The sequence below is a fragment of the Pteropus alecto genome, unplaced genomic scaffold, assembly GCF_000325575.1.
Source record: "Pteropus alecto unplaced genomic scaffold, ASM32557v1 scaffold50, whole genome shotgun sequence".
NCBI classification, from domain to species: Eukaryota; Metazoa; Chordata; class Mammalia; order Chiroptera; family Pteropodidae; genus Pteropus; species Pteropus alecto.
In genome coordinates, this window is record NW_006431918.1 from 7,693,236 (window position 1) to 7,712,873 (window position 19,638).

At 31.5% G+C, this 19,638-nt stretch overlaps 1 protein-coding gene across 1 annotated transcript in view; it reads left to right on the top strand.

The window, feature by feature from the left end:
- Positions 1-19,638, top strand: part of LRBA (LPS responsive beige-like anchor protein) — a 558,252-nt gene that overhangs the window by 64,471 nt on the left and 474,143 nt on the right. Inside the window, exons 6-18 of the mRNA XM_006906268.3 lie at positions 41-49; positions 1,843-1,852; positions 3,152-3,273; positions 3,358-3,484; positions 4,140-4,259; positions 6,064-6,210; positions 7,779-7,976; positions 8,148-8,281; positions 10,026-10,134; positions 10,441-10,593; positions 14,987-15,155; positions 17,334-17,413; positions 18,720-18,782. Of these exons, the coding sequence (XP_006906330.1) occupies positions 41-49; positions 1,843-1,852; positions 3,152-3,273; positions 3,358-3,484; positions 4,140-4,259; positions 6,064-6,210; positions 7,779-7,976; positions 8,148-8,281; positions 10,026-10,134; positions 10,441-10,593; positions 14,987-15,155; positions 17,334-17,413; positions 18,720-18,782 (1,441 nt within the window). The remainder of the gene's footprint in view (positions 1-40; positions 50-1,842; positions 1,853-3,151; positions 3,274-3,357; positions 3,485-4,139; positions 4,260-6,063; positions 6,211-7,778; positions 7,977-8,147; positions 8,282-10,025; positions 10,135-10,440; positions 10,594-14,986; positions 15,156-17,333; positions 17,414-18,719; positions 18,783-19,638) is intronic.

Genomic DNA, 19,638 nt, shown 5'->3' on the forward strand with positions numbered 1-19,638 from the left:
GTTCTTTCCTTTATTCCTCAAAGTGCAGCCCTGTAAACACTCCTGGCAAGTTTTGTGTTAAGTAGAAACTTCTTTGCACCACCTTAATCCTTATAGCAGTTGTGCATGCTTCTTCTTCCTAACAGTTTTGAGAGGTGAATAAAGGCTCAGAGAGGTTAACAAAAGCTGCTAGCTCACACCTGGGGGCAGCAATGAAATAAGAACCCAATTCTTTTTAACAGTCATATTGTTCTATGGATTTATCTCTGCATTCCAGATATTTGTGTGTAACATTTTCCCTTTTACCTTTCTAAACATCTGTTTTTAGCTTTACAGTTCTCCATTCCTGTTTCTTTTCCACTTGGTATACAGAATGGAATAACTCTTTGAAACTTTCTAGGCAAGTTTTCCTGACTTGTGAGTTTCCATATTAGCAGTCTCAGCACTCTTATAAGCTGTTGTTCAGTTTATAAATAAGACAATTATGTATGGTAGTAACACCTGTAATGTTTCAAAATATTATAAGACATTATATATTGTGTATATGTTATTTATGGAAGATTTTTTTTTTTTTTTTTTTACCTGTTTTTAAACCTCCATTATTACATTGGTCTGCCCGTTAAGCAAACATTTTTTTTTAACCTATTTCAGCCCGTTCTCTTTCTGAGATTACCTTTCATTCATTTTTTACTTTGTTTCTCATTAATAGCTTATTTGCTTATTAGACCCTATGTAGCCAGGCAATATCTGTAGAAATAAAATAATGTTTTAAAAGGACATTTGTGATATTTGAATGTGGTACACACAATACACAGCTTTCTTTGGACAGTTTTGATGCCTATATATATATATTTAAATATTTCCTTAATTTGAAGCTTTCCAGAATATGACTCTGTTGGCATTAAACTTATCATTTGTCTCTAAAATAAAGTATTCTCATGAGATTAACCTTTTTAAATGCATGTTATTTATAATTCTCTGAGACTGTAATTTGTCCATTCCACTTATTTGTGTTTATCTTGAAAGTGGGACAGTTAAGATAAAAAGCTTTTGGCACTTACAGAGAATAAATGTTTTAAATATGTTCAGGGACTCATTTTTTTCCTTCAACATAACTTTAAAGGGAAGTTAAAAAATTCTGAAGATATTGTTTTTCTACAGCTTTCACATTTTCTTATTTTTTGGTGAGAGAACATATATACACAGTGAATATGTATTTTATTTTCTTAATACAACATTCATTTTAAATCAGCCTCTTGAAGTTTCAGTAGTTTTCTTACATAAATTTGGCTTTGATGTTTTTCATGTTTTATGGAATATCTTATACATTTAAAAGAATATATGTGTGTATATTATATATACATAAATGCACATGTAAGTTACAATAACAGTAAAACAAAAGCTTGTGTATGATTTTTTTTAAGTTTTATTGAGCTATAATTGAAATACCATACAATTCACTCGTTTACAGTGTACAGTCGAATGGTTTAATATGTTCACAGAGTTGTGTAGCCATCATCATCATCAATTTTAGAATATTTTTATCACCCCTGCAAAGAAACCCCATATTCATTAGCAGTCACTGCCCCTTGTCTCCCCCACCCTCCCAGGTGTAGGTAACCACTACTCTACTTTCTGTCTCTATGGATTTGTCTGTTCTAGACATTTCATAGAAATAGAATCCTACGATATCTGGTTTTTGTGATTTGTTATTTTCATATACTGTTTTCAAGGTCCATCCATGTTGTAGCATGTGTCAGTGCTCCATTCCTTTTTATGACTAATAGTCTAATGTAAGACTATACCACATTTTGTTTAATCATTCTTTAATTACTGGATTTTTGTGTTGATTCCACTTTTTAGTAATGCCGCAGTGGGCTCTTGTGTACAAGTTTTTGTGTGGACATATGCATTCATTTCTCTTGTGTGTGTACCTAGGATTGGAACTGCTAGGTCATACAGTCTGTGTCTAACTATTTGAAAAACTTCCAGATTGTTTTTCAAAGTGGCTGTGTCATTTTACTGTCCCAGCATTAGTTTATGGGGGTTCCAGTTTCTCCACATGCTTGCCAGTGCTTGTTAACGTCTTTTTATTATAGTTATCATAGTGGATGTGAGGCAGTATCTAACTGTGGTTTTGATTTGCATTTCCTTAATGACTCATGATGTTGAGCATCTGCTCATGCCTTTTTTGGCCATTTGCATGTCTTCTTTGGAGACATGACTACAGATCTTTTGTCCATTTTAAAATTTCATTTCTTTTCTTTTTTTTTATTTTACTGAATTGTAAGAGTTCTTTATATATACGTTCCTTATCAGATATGAGATGCAAATACTTTTCATTCTTTTGTCTTTTCTTTTCACTTTCTTGATGGTATCCTTTAAATAACCAAAGGTTTTAATTTTAATGAAGTAATGAAGTTTATATATTTTTCCTTTTGTTGCTTGTGCTTTTGGCATAATTAAGAAGGATTTGCCTAATGCAGTGCCATGAAGATTTCCTTTTTTTTTTTTTTATGCCTACAACATCCGGTCTTCGTAGGTGGTCTCCTATCCCAGTACTAACCAGGCCCGTCTCTGCTTAGCTTCTCGGATCAGATGAGATTGGGCGTGTTTAGGGTGGCATGGCCGTATACCCTTATTTTTTCTTATATAAGAATATTATAGTTTTAGCATTTACATTCAGATCTATGATCCATTTGGAGTTAATTTTTGGAGTTAAAATGTTATGGAAAACAGTGTTATCAACTTATCTTCTTCAGCTTAATATTTGCTGTTAAAAATACATTCCAGGCTTTTCCCTTTTTTCTTTCTTGTTCTTTCTCTGTTACCTTAATATTTCAGCAACAAAGTTCCAATTTGATATCACTACCTATCTCTTTTAATCGGAATTTTTTTTTGATATGTTCATTGTAGGAAATAAAGCAAACAAATTAGTGTGTCCAGCAGGTCACATGGAATGCTGTTGTTAAATTAATATCATTTCTGTGTATTTTGGATAATTTAGAAATTATTAGAAGCCTTTTTCCAGATAAAGAGATATTTTAATTATGATAGAATAACATGTAGTGTTGTAAAATCTCATTTTCATAATGTCAGTAATAAAGTTTTTATGTAGGTCAGTAACTCAGGTTTTTTGTTGTTGGTTTTTTTTTTTTTTTTTTTTTTTCAGGCTATTGCATTACCTCCTATAGCCAAATGGCCATATCAGAATGGTTTTACATTTCATACCTGGCTTAGAATGGATCCTGTAAATAACATCAATGTGGATAAGGATAAACCATATTTGTATTGGTATGTATTTCTGTTCCTTAGTATTATCTTACTTTAAAAATGCAAAGAATATTTAGAGGTAAAACGAAAACCTTTTCTTTATAGTTTCAGAACCAGCAAGGGTCTTGGTTATTCTGCTCACTTTGTTGGGGGCTGTTTGATTATAACCTCAATAAAATCAAAAGGAAAAGGCTTTCAACATTGTGTGAAATTTGATTTCAAGCCACAAAAGGTATGTGATCTTACCAAGTCATAGTCATGGTAACAAGCTGTGCTAGCCTTCAGAATTCTTTGTTTTTAATGTTATTGACATAATATGTGGTAAATCACAGCTCTGTTTATACTGCTTCAGAAAATGAAGATAAATCTCTGCACAATTGTTAACCTCTCTGATATTAGATAACAAAAGAGTGATAGTTATTCATAGAGTTTAAGAGAATTACCAAGAGGAACTATCAATGACAATTATTTTAGTACTGTTAATACTAGTAGTAGTAATATGTGTTTTCTTTTGTACTTTAAAATTGAGAGATTAATGGTTTATCAACCAAATATATATATATATCATAGATAGATGGATAAGTAGATAGATAAAACAGATATGACAAAATATTGATAGTCGTGGAATCTAGGTGACAGGAAAGAGGGTGTTTGTACTAAATTTTATAGGTTTGAGGGGTTTCCTTAAAAATTTTCATAATAAAACGTTGGAAAATAATTTCATGATTAAGTTCTCCGATGGGAGCTTTCTGAATAATATTGTTCCAGAGGTTAAATATTTAACAAAGGTAGTCATTTTATTTTTAATTATAATTTGTCATTTCATTTTTACTTGTTATTAAGTAGGACGAATCATTATCCCTCTTTTTTTGTTTTTGCTTATTCAGTGGTATATGGTAACTATAGTGCACATTTATAACCGATGGAAGAACAGTGAGCTTCGATGTTATGTGAATGGTGAGCTAGCTTCCTATGGCGAGATAACATGGTTTGTCAACACCAGTGATGTAAGTAATTTGAAAATATTACAATGAAAAAAAATATTTTAAAAGCATGAACTTATCAAATAAGAAAAATATATTTTACATTGAATATTTAGAATCTCACGATGGTGGATTTTTATAACAACAGTTTGGTCAGCATGTTAATATATATTAATAGAATAGAACTGCATTAATATGTTACATAAGGTATTACTCAATCCTTGTTATAAAATTATTCTGGATAGTAGAAAATTTATAGGTAGAGTCGGTATGGCTTAAGTGTGTGTGTCATCGGCCCATTGATCAGATTAAATTTGTGACCTCTACTACACTGTCCTGATCATTTTTATGAATGTGTTAGATAATGCATGCTTATAAATTTTGCATATAATTTGTAGCTGTAATAGATTACTATTACGTTATAATGTTTTCAGGATTCAAAAAGAGATCCATAGGTTAGAATTAAATTCAAATATTTTTTCCCCCCTAATTACATTTTTAGTAGAAAGCTTGAAAAATACAGATTAGGAAAATGAACGTAAACTGTATCACCTATTATTAACTCCTCATCTTTTATATCCTATGGTATATGTATTTACATATGTACTGTATAATGCTAACATTAAGACCTTAGGTTGTTGTAATAGATAGACTTAGGTTTGAATATCAGCTCTGTCACTTACTGACTATATGACCTTACTTAATCTATTAGGCCTAAGTTTTCTTCACCTAAAAATGGGTGTAAAATAGTACCCATCTCAGAAGATTAATGTGATGATTAAATGAGATACTGTTCACAAGTCCATTTGCAGAGTGTTCAGTAACTGTTAGTTTTCATTATTATATTATTTTTAAACCTGTTTTTTTTTTTTCTTACATTAACCTTTATTTAGTGTTTCCTGTATTCCAGGAATTGTAATAAATACCTTTATTTTCTAAAAGCCCCAACCTTTCAAGATAAGTACTATTATTATTTCCATTTTACAGATGAGACTGAAGTACAGAGAGATCAAGTAACTTAGCAGGATCAGCAGCATGTGAGGCAGTGATTTGACCTAGGTGGTTTGTCTTCAGAACTCAACTATTAACAAATTTTCTGTATGCTCTAATGTTAATACATGCATATTTTTCAACATTCTTTCTAATGGTTTTGAAGTTTAAAATGATAGTTTTTAAAGATATATGAAGAACTTCTTTCTGTCTTTGTTGTACCACATAGGTTTTTAAAATGTGGTCTTTGCAACCTGGATGTTAACAGGATTTCTTTGTTAGAAGAAAAACATATACCTGTTTTTCTGGATTTATACATTCCTTCTGAGGGATTGTGCCTATTCCCATGACTTCACCCATTATCTATATCTTGATGTCTGCAAGAATCTGTCTTTACAGTTTTAAATTCTCACCAAATGTACAGAACCCTGTTAGGAGTTGCTTCTCCATCCATGTTAGCTCCATCCATATTAGCTCACAGGAGAGACAGATTAATTATGTCCCAAATTTAACTGATGGTTTTCCTCCTCGCTCCACAGCCAGCTCTTCTGCCTGGTTCTCGGGTTGCCCAGTTATGAACTTTCAGAGCCCATAATGTCATTATGTTTTGTTAATTATGATTGGGAAACTTGTTCCATCTCCTTTTCTGTGACATCTTTCCTGATTTCTATACCAGCTGGGGATGAGTGAAATGTAATACTAAATGAATTATGTTAATCTATTCAGATTATAGTTTAGAATGGACAAAACATTTATACCAATATAAGTTGTCATTGTTGCTGGAGAAGATAATTTTTTTCTTTTTTTCTGTAATAAAATCTTCTGTTTTCTTTTACAGACCTTTGACAAATGTTTCCTGGGCTCATCAGAAACAGCAGATGCTAATAGAGTATTCTGTGGTCAGATGACTGCAGTTTACCTTTTTAGTGAAGCTCTTAATGCAGCTCAGATTTTTGCTATTTATCAGTTGGGCTTGGGATACAAGGTACTTGCTGTTCACTGCTTAACCAATATTAGTTGAGCTTGATGTAAAAATGGGTGGTGCCTTGGGCAACTTACCTTGGGTTGCCACCTGTATATCAAAGTAACCAGAGGCACCATAGGGAAGTCAGAGGAGTCCAAAGGGTGTTTTAATTTTTTGAGGTAAGTACAGTATACTCATTATATGTGGGACACTAGCTCAAGCTTCAACTTTAGTTCATGCTTCATTTCTTCTGATGATGTCATATCTTTGCACAGCTAACTTTTTAATAGTTGCTGTGATAAAAAGCAAGTACCATGTGAAAGTCAATGTGATACAAGAAACGAGGATGAAGTACAAAGTCTGACTACAAAGTTGAAGAAGTTGTGCAGTGTCCAAGATGCATATACATCCCATTAATAAATAATTTTTCTAATAATGAAGGAAACATGTTTTTTCTTTTAACTTGTGCATTAATTTTTTAAAATGGCCACTAAATTGTTGTAAAGTTACTTGGATCAAACTACCTAATAAACAGAAATATTCAATATTTATTTTGGTCTAAAGCACCATAAAAAATTCCTGAAACACTAAGACTGTTATGAACCAAGAAAGCTTGGGAACCTTTAGATCACGCCATTGTTAGTCTAGTTTGGTTTCAGTGAGAGATTTAATGTCTGCTCTGTTCCTTTGAAAACAAAATCAGCTTTATTGAGTTGATTTTTATATAATTACACTCAATTTTACATATGTAAAATTATCCTATGATCAAGCAGTCTTACTTCTGTGTATATATCCAAAATAATTGAAAGTAGGATCTGAAAAAGATATTTGTACACCCATGTCCATTGCAGCACTATTCATAATAGCCAGTAGGCTGAAGCATTGTAATTGTGCATGAATAGATGAATACAATGTGGTATATACGTACAATAGAATATTATTTAATTTTAAAAAAGAAGGAAATTCCATCACATGATGCAAGATGGGTGAATCTTAAGCATGTTATGCCAGTCACAAAAACAGATACTCTGTGATTCCATTTAAATAAGTTATATAAAGTAGTTAAACTCATAGAATCAGGAAGTAAAATGGTGGTTTCTAGGGAGTGAGAGAAGGAAATGAGATATTGAATGGGTATAGAGTTTTAGTTTTGCAAAATGTGAAAGTTCTAGAGAATTGTTTTACGGTGATGTGAAAAGTGTACTGTACACTTAAAAATATTTAAGATGGTAAGTTTTATAAGTGTTTTACCACAGGTTTTAAATAAAGAAACAATAAAGACAAAATACAATGAAAAAAAGAGACAATGCATTCTATGGGACCTATTTTACATTTTTTCTTAAATGCAAGATTTTAATGTCAAGTTGATGAGTTTTCCATTATATCTTCATAGTGAATTCAATTCAATTAAATGTGCAGTGCTCCTTCTCTTTGATAGTGTTAGGAAAATGATCAGTGGTCTGTCTCCTTAAATTTTTGTGTCTATTAATTGAAAAATAAAAATTATTAAAAATAATTTTCTGTCTATGGAAATTTGTATCTAGATTTTTGTGACATACTATTTTAACTATTCTATTTTTTATTCTTAGGGTACATTTAAATTCAAAGCAGAAAGTGACCTGTTCCTTGCAGAACATCACAAACTTCTATTGTATGATGGCAAACTCTCAAGTGCTATTGCATTCACATACAATCCACGCGCTACAGATGCCCAGCTCTGCCTGGAATCATCCCCTAAGGACAACCCTTCAATTTTTGTTCATTCACCACATGCACTCATGCTCCAGGTACAAGTTAGAATCTTTTAAGAATACTTTTAATGGTAAATTTTAATATTTTGATATGTGTTTGGTAGCTTCACATGCAGTGTACCATTTTATTCTTCCTGTTATGCTTTATTTTTAATTGTTTTGGAAAAGAGATTATTGGAATCTTTTTGGTGTCTTCTATTTTACAAGGATGTGAAGGCAGTTTTAACACATTCCATCCAAAGTGCTATGCATTCGATTGGAGGAGTACAAGTGCTGTTTCCACTTTTTGCACAGTTAGATTATCGGCAATACCTGTCTGATGAGGTTGATTTGACTATATGGTGAGTGCCCTTTTTTAAATTTGATATGAGTTATTTTTATCACTGTTGAGCTGCACGATATTTTTACTGCCTTTTAAATTTGTTATTGAGTTAAAGGAGAGAATGTAAGTTAAAGAAATTTGTGAACTCCAAATGTTATTACAGATCATGTCAATAATAGTATTAATTTAAATTATCAATAGGAAATATGGAAGCTCTAAGAAACAAAGTTTTTTTTGAATAAAGTTAGAAATAGTGATAATGGATGTATCAGAAATGAATAGATTTTTGTCTAACATGCTAATTAAAACATTTAAAATTGTTATCTGACTGATTTATTATGAGAATTTAGCTTTTCACATTTATTGATTGGATGTAATTGAAATCTGAAATTTCTGATGATGATATAGAATAGGTGATTTAATCTTTTTTTTAGATTACTTATTTGGCATATTGGTCTCTTGTAGTGTTGAGTTTAAAAAAGTCAGAGACTTAGGAATTCTGGAATAAGTTATAAAACTTTGGAGATGATTTCAAAATGAATTTTTCATGGCTATATATTCTTATATAACTTTATTAGAGAAATAGTGGAACTATAGTAAAATAATTATGTTTATTATTTGAGTAATTTAAAGGCATTATCCACTCTCCTTTTTCAAAAATCGTTCTGTGATATTTGCTTTTATACATAACCAGTGTATATATGTAATATATATTACATATTGCCAATATATGTAAGTAATATATATTAATGTCTACTACCAATGTATACATGTAGTGTATATTAATGATGTAATAATTTTCTCCAGATTATTTTTAGGCAACAAAATAACTTTTTTAAAAGGAATATCGTATTTATTAACTACATTTTAAAAAATTAAAATTATCTTTGACATATTACTACATAATTTTTTTTTTTGAGTCCTGGTTTTAAATCTTTGTATGGGGCTTAGTAATTTTTTTCCTTGGTTATTTTTTTTTTAACTTTTCCACATATTTGTTGGAATTGATGATAGTTACAAGTAATTTTGTGCAGGAGGTTGACTGCCAGTCATGTTTTTCTTTGTGGGAATCTCTGAGAGCCTTTCAGAAAGAGGTACAGCTGACCTTCTTTCATTCCCTTTTGGGTATCTCTAAAAGTTGGGAGGATGGAAGTGTGGCTCTTCAATTTGAAAAGTGTTCTTGACTGACTATTGAATTATTAGTTTCCTGTTGAGATTATGAACAGAGTTCTTAGTGTTTGAGAACTTCAGTTTGTCTTGAATTTTACTTTCTTATCTTCCCCTCTGTGAACTCTCTGCTTCATTCAAATGGGCCAATCCGGAATTCTAACACATTTTGAGGATTTCTACCTGCGTCCGTTTACTCCACATTTCTTTTCCCTCTGTTTGGCCTTTCACCTTCCAAAATTGAATATACTTGTTGATCTAAGTTAGAGCCATTTTTAAGGCCTTTATATACTTATGTTACCCATTTTATTACTTGTTTTTGGCCATTGCTAATTTTTCTCTATGTTGTGCATGTTTGTCATGTTTCTAAGTGATTTACTTATTATGTTTGTGATAAAGTGTATAAAATATTTGAGTAAATCATATTTTACATTAAAATTCTAAATCCTGAAACAATGTTGGAGGCAGTTTTAGTAGACTTTCAGATTCCTTGAAGTAGAGAACTTTTTATTAAGATAGGTGATAGACCGCATCTATCTAGCTTTTTAAAAAATAGAGTATGTTTTTTCAAACCATAGCTTTTTTCCTCATTCCAGTTCAACTTTGCTGGCTTTTATCGTGGAGTTGCTGAAGAACTCAATTGCTATGCAGGAGCAGATGCTTGCCTGCAAGGGCTTTTTGGTAATAGGATATAGTCTTGAAAAGGTAAAGTATGAAATGATTTCTACATTTTTGATTCGGAATTTGCAGACCATGGACTTGATCTCCTAAGTGGTTGAGAAATTCTGTGTGCAAGTGTTTTCTTGGTTACATAAATAACCTAAATTAAAATAACATTTTGTTGTTTTACCTTGCTTCTGTAGCTTTATTAGGGTAACGTGGTATTGTGTCTCATGGCATCTTTAACTTTGAGCACAGTTTGTGGGCCAACTATTTTCTGATACTGACAACCTTTAATTTACTTACCTTGCCTTACATTATTAGTGACCTTTGAAATACTTTTCTTCGCAGTCTTCCAAATCCCATGTCAGCAAAACGGTGCTTGAACTTTGCCTTGCGTTTTCAAAATATCTAAGTAATCTGCAGAATGGGATGCCCCTGCTCAAGCACTTGTGTGATCACATTCTTCTTAACCCAGCTCTGTGGATTCACACCCCAGCCAAGGTAATATGTGTATTGATTTTTATTATCGTCACTAAATTTTCATATTTGAGTGATAATACGAGGATTTTCATTTATCCTTTTACATGCTATTATATAAGGTGTCAGTTGATTGCATTTTTTGATGAAGCATACTTTCAGGCAAATTTGCAAGTCAGTATATCTTTTTTCTTCTTTTTTTATAAAGCAATATCAATATTTTAAAAAAACAGCTATAGTCTTTATTTTCTATTGTATCAAAATTTTATTTCAGAGAGACTTTGATTTATTAAGCATAAATCAAAGTTGGACAGTTCCAATGTAATTGTTTCTGTAACTGTAGTTCTGTTCTATTGCAAACATACATACATATATATTTATTTTCATTCCTGAACTCATTGTACTCTCTCCCCGTCTTGTTTGCACACACATCCCTGCTACCAACATAATGAATTCCTGAGTTTAATTCTTAAAAAGACAGCTGAAATGTCACCTTTTTTTGAAGTCTTCCATTATATACTGGTCTCATTTAATCATTTAAATTTTACATTAATTCAAATTAGTAAACACAATTTACACACAATTTATTTAGTACTCTAAAAACAAACCAATTATTTCTAAGTGAACTTAAGTGAATTTGTGATAAAGTATACTAAAACCTTTGTTAAATCCAAATGTTGTATTTAATTGTCCTAAAAATGTTAATAGTGGTAGTATTAAGCAGGACTTGAAACAGAGAAGTTTTTATTAAATTACATAACTGCATCTGTGTTAACGGCAGTTTTTGTTAGACGATGTATTGTTTCAAACCCATTAATTTCTTCTCTCCCCCTCTCCCCCTTTTGGTTTATTTGCAATGTTTATCATTGTTTAGGTTAAAATAGCACATACTTATTCTAGTCAGAAAAAAATTTCTGTAGACTTTTTTGCCTTTCTAGAGTCATAGTCTTATTTTCAGCTGGTCTTTTCACATGTTAAAGAGAAAAACAGCTGCTGACTCTGATTGCCATTTGGAAATAATCAGAGGAGGCAGCTGGAGGTTATGGCTTTTTATCTGTAGGTTCAAATTTGACCTCTTTCTCTTCTATGACCCCCCAGTCTTATTTCTTTTAGAGGATTGTTTCAAATTACTTTTTAAACCTTTTAGTAGACACTTTTTCTTGCTAAACAGCATATTTGTAAGGCTTTGGGTCTCTTTTGATGTGGTCAAAAAGCCTCATATTAATACTTAGCTATAGAGAAATGTTTTTGTAATTTTATTATATCATTTCCTTAAGTTCCTGTTATTATTACACTCTATTTCTTACCTTTTCATTGTTAACAATTTTCTTTAATTTCCTGTTTAGAATTTGCAGTTGATTTGGTAATATTAAATTTTCCTTCTGTTTCACCTGTCTGCTTTGTGTATCCAAGAGGGATTATATCTACTTTTATTATAAAGGTATTTATAACAAAGGGCAGATCAAGAGTTTTTTTGACTTGAACATCATTCAGTTTTGGGGAGGGAGGAGCTTTTTATGAAAAATAATGATATAATATATGCAAAATTTAGGTTTAGGGTCTTGGGAGGAATTTGTATAGATAAGTGAGTATGAAGTTTAGGCTTCATTAGTTTCATGGTAAATTCACCTCTAGTTACCACAGTCGAGGCTTTGGAGGTATGAATCAACCTTTGCTTTTGGAAAAGGGTGTTCATCATGACTTATAATACCCATATCTTTGATCTGCTTGGAGACAGTCTTTTTTAATGACCTCACAAGAAAGATGAATTTTCTTATATACAGTAGTCCTTCATTTGTTGAATGGCTACTTTATGCTGGGCATATGGATACAATAGTGAATAAGACAGAGCTAATTCTTGCCTTCATAGAATTTACGCCTAATGAGAAAGACATATGTTAATTTATAATTTGTGTTATTATTAGTTTATATAATGAGTGAAGAAAAGTTTATGCATAATTAGCATATGAATAATCTTGAGGTCACTTTTTTGGCCAGAATTACTGTATGTATTTAACATACCACTCTCATCAGGTCATTTTATGGCCCCCAAACTTGTAATGGTTTCCCATGGTTTTCAGTGTAATGTCTTCCCTTTTCTAGCATTAAGTTTTCATGCCAATTCTCCTTTATAGGCTTTCTAGCTTAAAAACTCAGTCAGTTATCCTCAGTGGTTAGGCAGGTACCAAAAAGTTATCTTAGGGTGGTGGTTCTTAATCTTGGCTGTCAATACAATCAGGAGAGGTGTTTTTACTTACTTACTTACTTACTTACACACACACACACACACACACTTACTTACTTACTTACTTACTTACTTACTTATTTATATGGCTGAGTAATATCCCATTGTATATATGTACCACTTCTTCCTTATTCATTCACCCATTGAAAGACACCCAGGTTAACTCCCAGCAATTCTATTTCTAGAATGCTACAGACATACTTGTGCTACCAAAACTGGGATTGTATCCCGTCTGTCTCCGTCTGTCTGTCTGTCTCTCTCGCACGCAAAAACAAAGCCGGAATCCCATCCCCTCCATCCCTGATTCTGATTTATTTGGTATGGGACAGGCCCAGGTATTAGTGTTTTTAAAAAATGTTTTTCAGGTATTTTACTATACAGTCAGGATTGAGGAGTATTGTTCTAGATCTAGGGAAACTTTTTGTATCATTTGTCATTTATTTTTTCTGTTAGAAATTTCCTGTTTTGTTCTGTCTACCTATCTTTGTTCTGTCTACTCATCTTCAAAGCCTACCTTAATACCTAATACCTACTTTACTAGTGAAGATTTTCTTGACTACTTTAGCTTATGCTATAATAATTTCTCTGGCCTATGAATTCATAGTATTTAATAGCTCTGTGTCACTCATTTTACAATTACATATTGCCACATGACCTTTCTTATGTTTCAGTAGGAGTCCTTATTACCTTTGGTTTTAAACTTAAATTTGTGTGTATTTTTTATCTTAACTCGGTTTCAGATAGTGAGGTACAGTGTGTATGCTATCGTATTTCCTGTTACAGTGCTGTGCATATAGGTGGATGTAAATATTTTCCAGGTGACTGAAATAACATGATTCAGAATTTGAAAGTGTTATATGGCTTCAATGACAAGTAAACTGGGCCTATCCATTTAAACAGCAATAGTTACATCAAAATAATGTTATCTTCAGCAAGTATATATATAGTTTTCTAAACTATAATCATCTTCTAAGCTTCAATTTTAAGTGGTTCAGAATTTGCCACTCTTTACCATTTATGGTTACTGATTGACTACCTAGTTCATTTAGCCTTGACTGTTTATTTATCAGGCATCTGGATGATAGGCACCTAATTTTCACCCTCTAAAGAAATCATTAGGTACCTTGCAGGGCTGAAAATGAAAATGCCCTCAGTGTCCAGGGAAGGTAACATAAATGTTCAGTTGTAAGTGGTCAGGAATAATTTGGTCTTTGGCTACAGGGAGAGTATATATGTCCTACTAAAGTTGTTCAGTTTACAGAATATATCCACTAGCAATGAAATGAAAAAATTCTTGATTTCAACATGAGAATAGAATAAAAGCAGTCTTTATGTTGTGCTATTATAAGTACTGGAATTTAGTTGTTGAATTTTAGAGCCATAATTTCACCAAAACTTTATGTTAAGATGAAATGTGTAGTGGTGGATCACCACTCATATCCTTTCTTTTTCTTACATATTAAGAGCTTATATTTTGAAGTTAGTAAGTTCTTATGTATTTATTTAGATTATTTATTTAGAAATAAGATTAATAGAATCCTTTCCTAATTGAAGGACAGGGCTTATAAACATGTTCAGAGACTATAATGTTATGATTACTATCTTTGTAGTAATGAGCAATTATAACAGAATTCTCTTCTAGTAGGTATTTCTTATGGTAGGCTTTGCATGTTTTTGTGTGGCTTTGTTTCTTTTGACTTATTTCTCCTTTTTTTTCTTTTGAGCTACTCTTTTTTCTTTTGAGTTATTCTAGCTTCTGATTTTCTTCAAAACAAAGAAAATTTCTAGATTTCTGAAACTATGAATAGTATTAGTAAGTTTATTATAAAGAAATTATACATGCTCGTAATTGCTGATTACTAAATATGAATCAAACAGTTTTTTCCATAGAGTAGTACTGTAAAAATTTGATATATTTGGGAGTGTTAACTTTATAATGCTACTGTAAAAGAAAAATTTACCTGTTTTAGTTTTATAAGGAGTGTGTGGGCTCGTGTGTGTATATCAGTGGATATGTGTTGCCTGTTAACATGGATGCTATTATCAAACTTGGCATCTTAATTTTTGGAACAGATATCATTTGAGTAAATAAAGCAGCTTGAGGGTATTACTGGAAACAAGTAAAATGCTGGTCTGGTTCTTTGATTTAAACCCTTCATTTTGATCCTCTAGGTTCAGTTGACACTCTATACTTATCTGTCCACTGAATTCATTGGTACTGTCAACATATATAATGCCATTCGAAGAGTTGGAACAGTGCTACTCATCATGCATACACTGAAGTACTACTACTGGGCAGTGAATCCTCAGGATCGAAGTGGTATCACCCCAAAGGGATTAGGTATAACGTCTCTGTTAATATATGACATTATATGTATGGCAAATTAGGATTTCTTTTTGTTTGTTTTAACCAATACTGTTAATAGTATTTTGGAAGTTTTTCTAAATCTCATGGCAGAATTTTATCTTAATCCTGTTGATGATTTTGAAAATTCGTCCTAAATTGTGATTGCTAGAGATTAATAATTTGCTACTTTTATAAAAAATTGATAATTTTGCTGAGTTGTTTGGGGGAGCAAATATGACTAGAATGGTTGCTTTAGGGCACTAAAAATGAGAAGAAATTCTGTATTAGTGACTGGAATTGATGCTGAGACCAATTGTCACGATGAGATCATTGAAAACTTTTTTTAGGAGATGGAGATTTCTTATAAGTAGAGTATCCTCTTCTAATAAATAGTGAAATTACAAAATTTCAGTAATTATTTTCCTGTATATTCATGACTAAGTTACAAAAAGGATAATATCAGATCATCATGTCAACAGTTCACGGAAAGGGTCAGAATAAAAATTTTAACAAATGGTAGCTCTTTTGGTTGTAAGTATTGTAAAACTTGCTTCCAACTGGCTTACGTCACAAAAGGGAGTTAATCAGCTTGTATGAACAGGCAGTTTCAGTAAAACTTGGTGGAGAGGTACAGAATATGGCTCTTGCACTCACTTTGTCTCTCTCCATTTCCCAGTTCTTCTCTGTTGGCTCTTTTCATGTATTCTCTCCTTTTGTAGTACCAAGCAGCCACTCCATCTTCACCTTATCACAACTTTAAGTCCAATAAAGAGCCATGAGCCTGTATCAAGCGTTTCCAGCAAAAGTCTTTTTTAATAACATCTTCGTTGCTCATTGGCTCTGATTGCATCATGTGCCCATCCGTGCGGCAGGTATTCACCAGATTGCCTAGATATGTAGGCGCATCCCACCTCCGAAACACACGATGAGAAAATAAGGGCAAATATTGATGGCTGTTGGTTGAAATCAGGAAATAGATGCTGGAGAGTCAAACAACATAGATTCTGATTGTACTCACAAGCTTTGGCTGTTCTGTGATTTACAAAGAAAAGGTAGCATGTTTGTGCAATACTTTTTTTTATCCTTTTCAAAATAAACTCAGTTTATTCTCAGTGTATATGCTTTCTCTAATTTAGAAAGCTGTGAGGACATACAGAAGTTATATGATCTGTTCGAGCTGGCAGGTTTGTCCAGATCTAGCACTAGGTCATAATTTCCTGATGCTGAGATTATATCATATGCTGTCCTGGGTGTTAGTGTTATATTTTGGTCTTGATGTTATAACTGATTAGTGACCTTGGAAAGGTCTCATACTTCAAGTGAGAGAACTGGACAAATTTTATCATTCTATTAGGTAACTCTGTAACCTATTCTTTGTCTTTGAGTTGTCATGTGGAACAAATTTTAAACAATTTTCTTCCTGTTTTAATTGATATGCTCAAGGTCATGGTGGTCCTATGCTCTGGTGGTCTAGGAACTAGCTGTACATAGTGATTAGCTGAGAAAGAATTGCAGAAAACAGGTACTAACTTAGGAATCTTAGAACAATGGGTGTTTGGTTTCAAAAGCTTTCTCCTTGGGAATTATATGGTTGAGACATGAAAATTGACTTTAATGTGAGCCATGTGTGACCAAGGACTTGCTCAAGAAGAGGAGATGTCAGAGGTAGTCAATATAATGTTTCACTTCATGAGTGATACTTTGTTAAGTTGTACTTTTTGAGATTTTTGTATTAGCTTACTCAATGGTAATAGTAGAGAATGAATTTTTTCTTGCTAAATCACATAGTGTAGATTTTGCTTTTTTCTTTGTAAACTTGTGTTACCATAGTAACATTCTCAGTCTTTTAAAACAAAATATAAGCACATATTATTATTGAATACAAAGTTTATTACCTCGTTTTTGTTTTTGGATTCCTTTGACATTATTCAAAAACAATCTTAATGGTAGTTTCAACTTAATCTATTTTGTACATTTGGAGTATTCTATATACAGTTTCATATGAAAGTGAATGTCTTTCTAAAAGGCATAAAACTTTAGGAAACTGACTTTTATGTTTCTTATATATAAGTGGAAAAACTATTAGGAATGAGAATTTTATACTCAACTTTGAGGTCTTTGAAACCTCTTTGAAACTAATTATATGTATGTATGTATTTTTTTTCCTTCAAGATGGACCACGGCCTAATCAAAAAGAAATACTTTCTCTAAGAGCATTCTTATTGATGTTCATTAAGCAATTAGTGATGAGGGTGAGTTCATATTTCTTTTCCTATAGCTTATACATGTTGTAACTTATAATTTCAGATAACATACAGTCTTGGTTTATTTACTATTTACTCTGTTATTGGGGTTACACATTGGAAAATACTTTGAAAGATATTTGTTGCCATATTTTTTATTCCTCTTTCTCGGGCTTAAGGGCTATACATTATTGCAGAATTGGAGACTGGTAATTGTGATATATATTTTATACAAATTTCTGTAGGAGTTCAAGTGTATTCATTCCTTCATTCAGCAAATATTTGCCAAGTTTGTATTATTTGACTGTTCTCGGCACTGGTTGATGCAGTAGTCAACAAAGCTGCTCTAGGAGATTTTATTTTTAAGGAGACTCCTTATACCTGACATTCAGATTTTGAGAAATAATTTTCCTGTATAAATGTACCACATAGGTGTCAGTCCACATAGGTGTCATAGAAATGATTTTATTTTGTCCCATTCCATTCTGTAGGTAAAGTAATATTTAATGTCTTTAAGAAAGGTGTTTTGTTTGTATAAGATGGCAATGTAAAAATGTATTCGTTGCCAATATTTTATTCAGTATTCTCTTATTCTTTATAATTTAATACTTTATTAGATGTCACATAATGTTATGGTAAGTGGATCTAACTTTTAGTGTATCTTTCAGACTCAGATTATATTATTTCCATTTATTAAAAAATTTATTCCTTGAATTGTGTTTCTACACTTTTCTAATGTGTTCCCTAATTCTCTTATTGTTCTTTTTTGAGATAGTAGCTTTGTTTTATGATTAATAAATTGATAGTGTAGGTGGAACATTTTCATTCTGAGTTCATATTTAAAAGTCCAGTGTTTTTCCCTGGGAAATTACTACTTGATTTTTAGTACCTGACATTTTAACTTGGTAATCTCAGAAACTGTTTATTTTACTCTTCAAATTTAATATACAAAATAAGTTAAAAAGTTACTTTTTGTATTTAGAGGAGTGGTGGATATGGACAATACTCTTGTTTATCATTAATTATTATTTTTGCTTACTTTAAGATTTTGTAGTAGCTTTACTAGATAGTTATATTATACACGGGGCCGAAAATAGGATGCTGGTGTCAGACTTCATTTGACTACTGTACAGTCTTGAATACTGCATGTCTTTAGTGCTTCCCCTAATTTTTATTTTAAATTTAGATTCTAGGTTACATTATCTTTTTATATTTATAGTAACTAACCAAGTTGACAAATCTATGTGTATAATTTTCCTTAAAAAATTTTTTTTTTTTAATGCAAGTTTAAGATACTTGTATTATGTTTTTAAAGGATTCTGGAGTAAAGGAAGATGAACTACAGGCCATTCTTAATTACTTGCTAACTATGCATGAGGTAACATTTGAATTTTACATTTTGGGATTTTATTTCATGAAGCTGTATTATGTATGGGCTTTTGTTTAAAGTGAAAAAGTTAAATATTTCATTAATGGTATAACTATAATGGGGAGTAGATGTATCTGGGAACTAAATCTTAGTACTCTTCATGTAAATATCATTTATTACCCTAAGAAGTCTCTGAGGAATATCATGAAAGACTTTAAAAAGTATTAAAATTATATCTCATTGAACTAATTATAATAAAATATACCAAGAATACTTTCAGTGTATTTCAAGGAACCAATGTAACATGGGAAAACAGATAACAAAAATGACTAAAAGTAATTGGTTTTTTAAATTCGTAATACCATTTTCCTATTGATTTTGCATGTTGAAATACTGTTAAGTTAAACAATTAGTTTGTAATGGGATTTAAAATTATGTGGTTGAAAAGGAGGTTGAAATGTCTGGGTTTTTTTTTCTTTATTTTTTAGCATAGGGAAAATGTAATATATGTCAAATGTAGTCTAACCAAATAATCTGATTAAATGTGTCTTAAATAAGTAAACTTTGGAAGTTGGAATTTCACATAAAGCACAACATTTTAAATGATAGTTGACATTCTTGTGTTATAATTCTTGAGTTAATAAGTATCAGTTATAGAATGAAATACTATACTTTAATCATTAATGAGTGAGAAATATTGTTTGGACGTATCTTTGTTAATTGAGGCTGAAAAGAATGGATTAAATTTCTTGGTTAGATCATATTTGACTTAAACATTGATGATTGTGATTTTCAGTTGCATTTCCTAGTAACATGTTGTTTATTTGATTTCGTTTTTTATTAACCCTAAGGGACTGAAGTACTT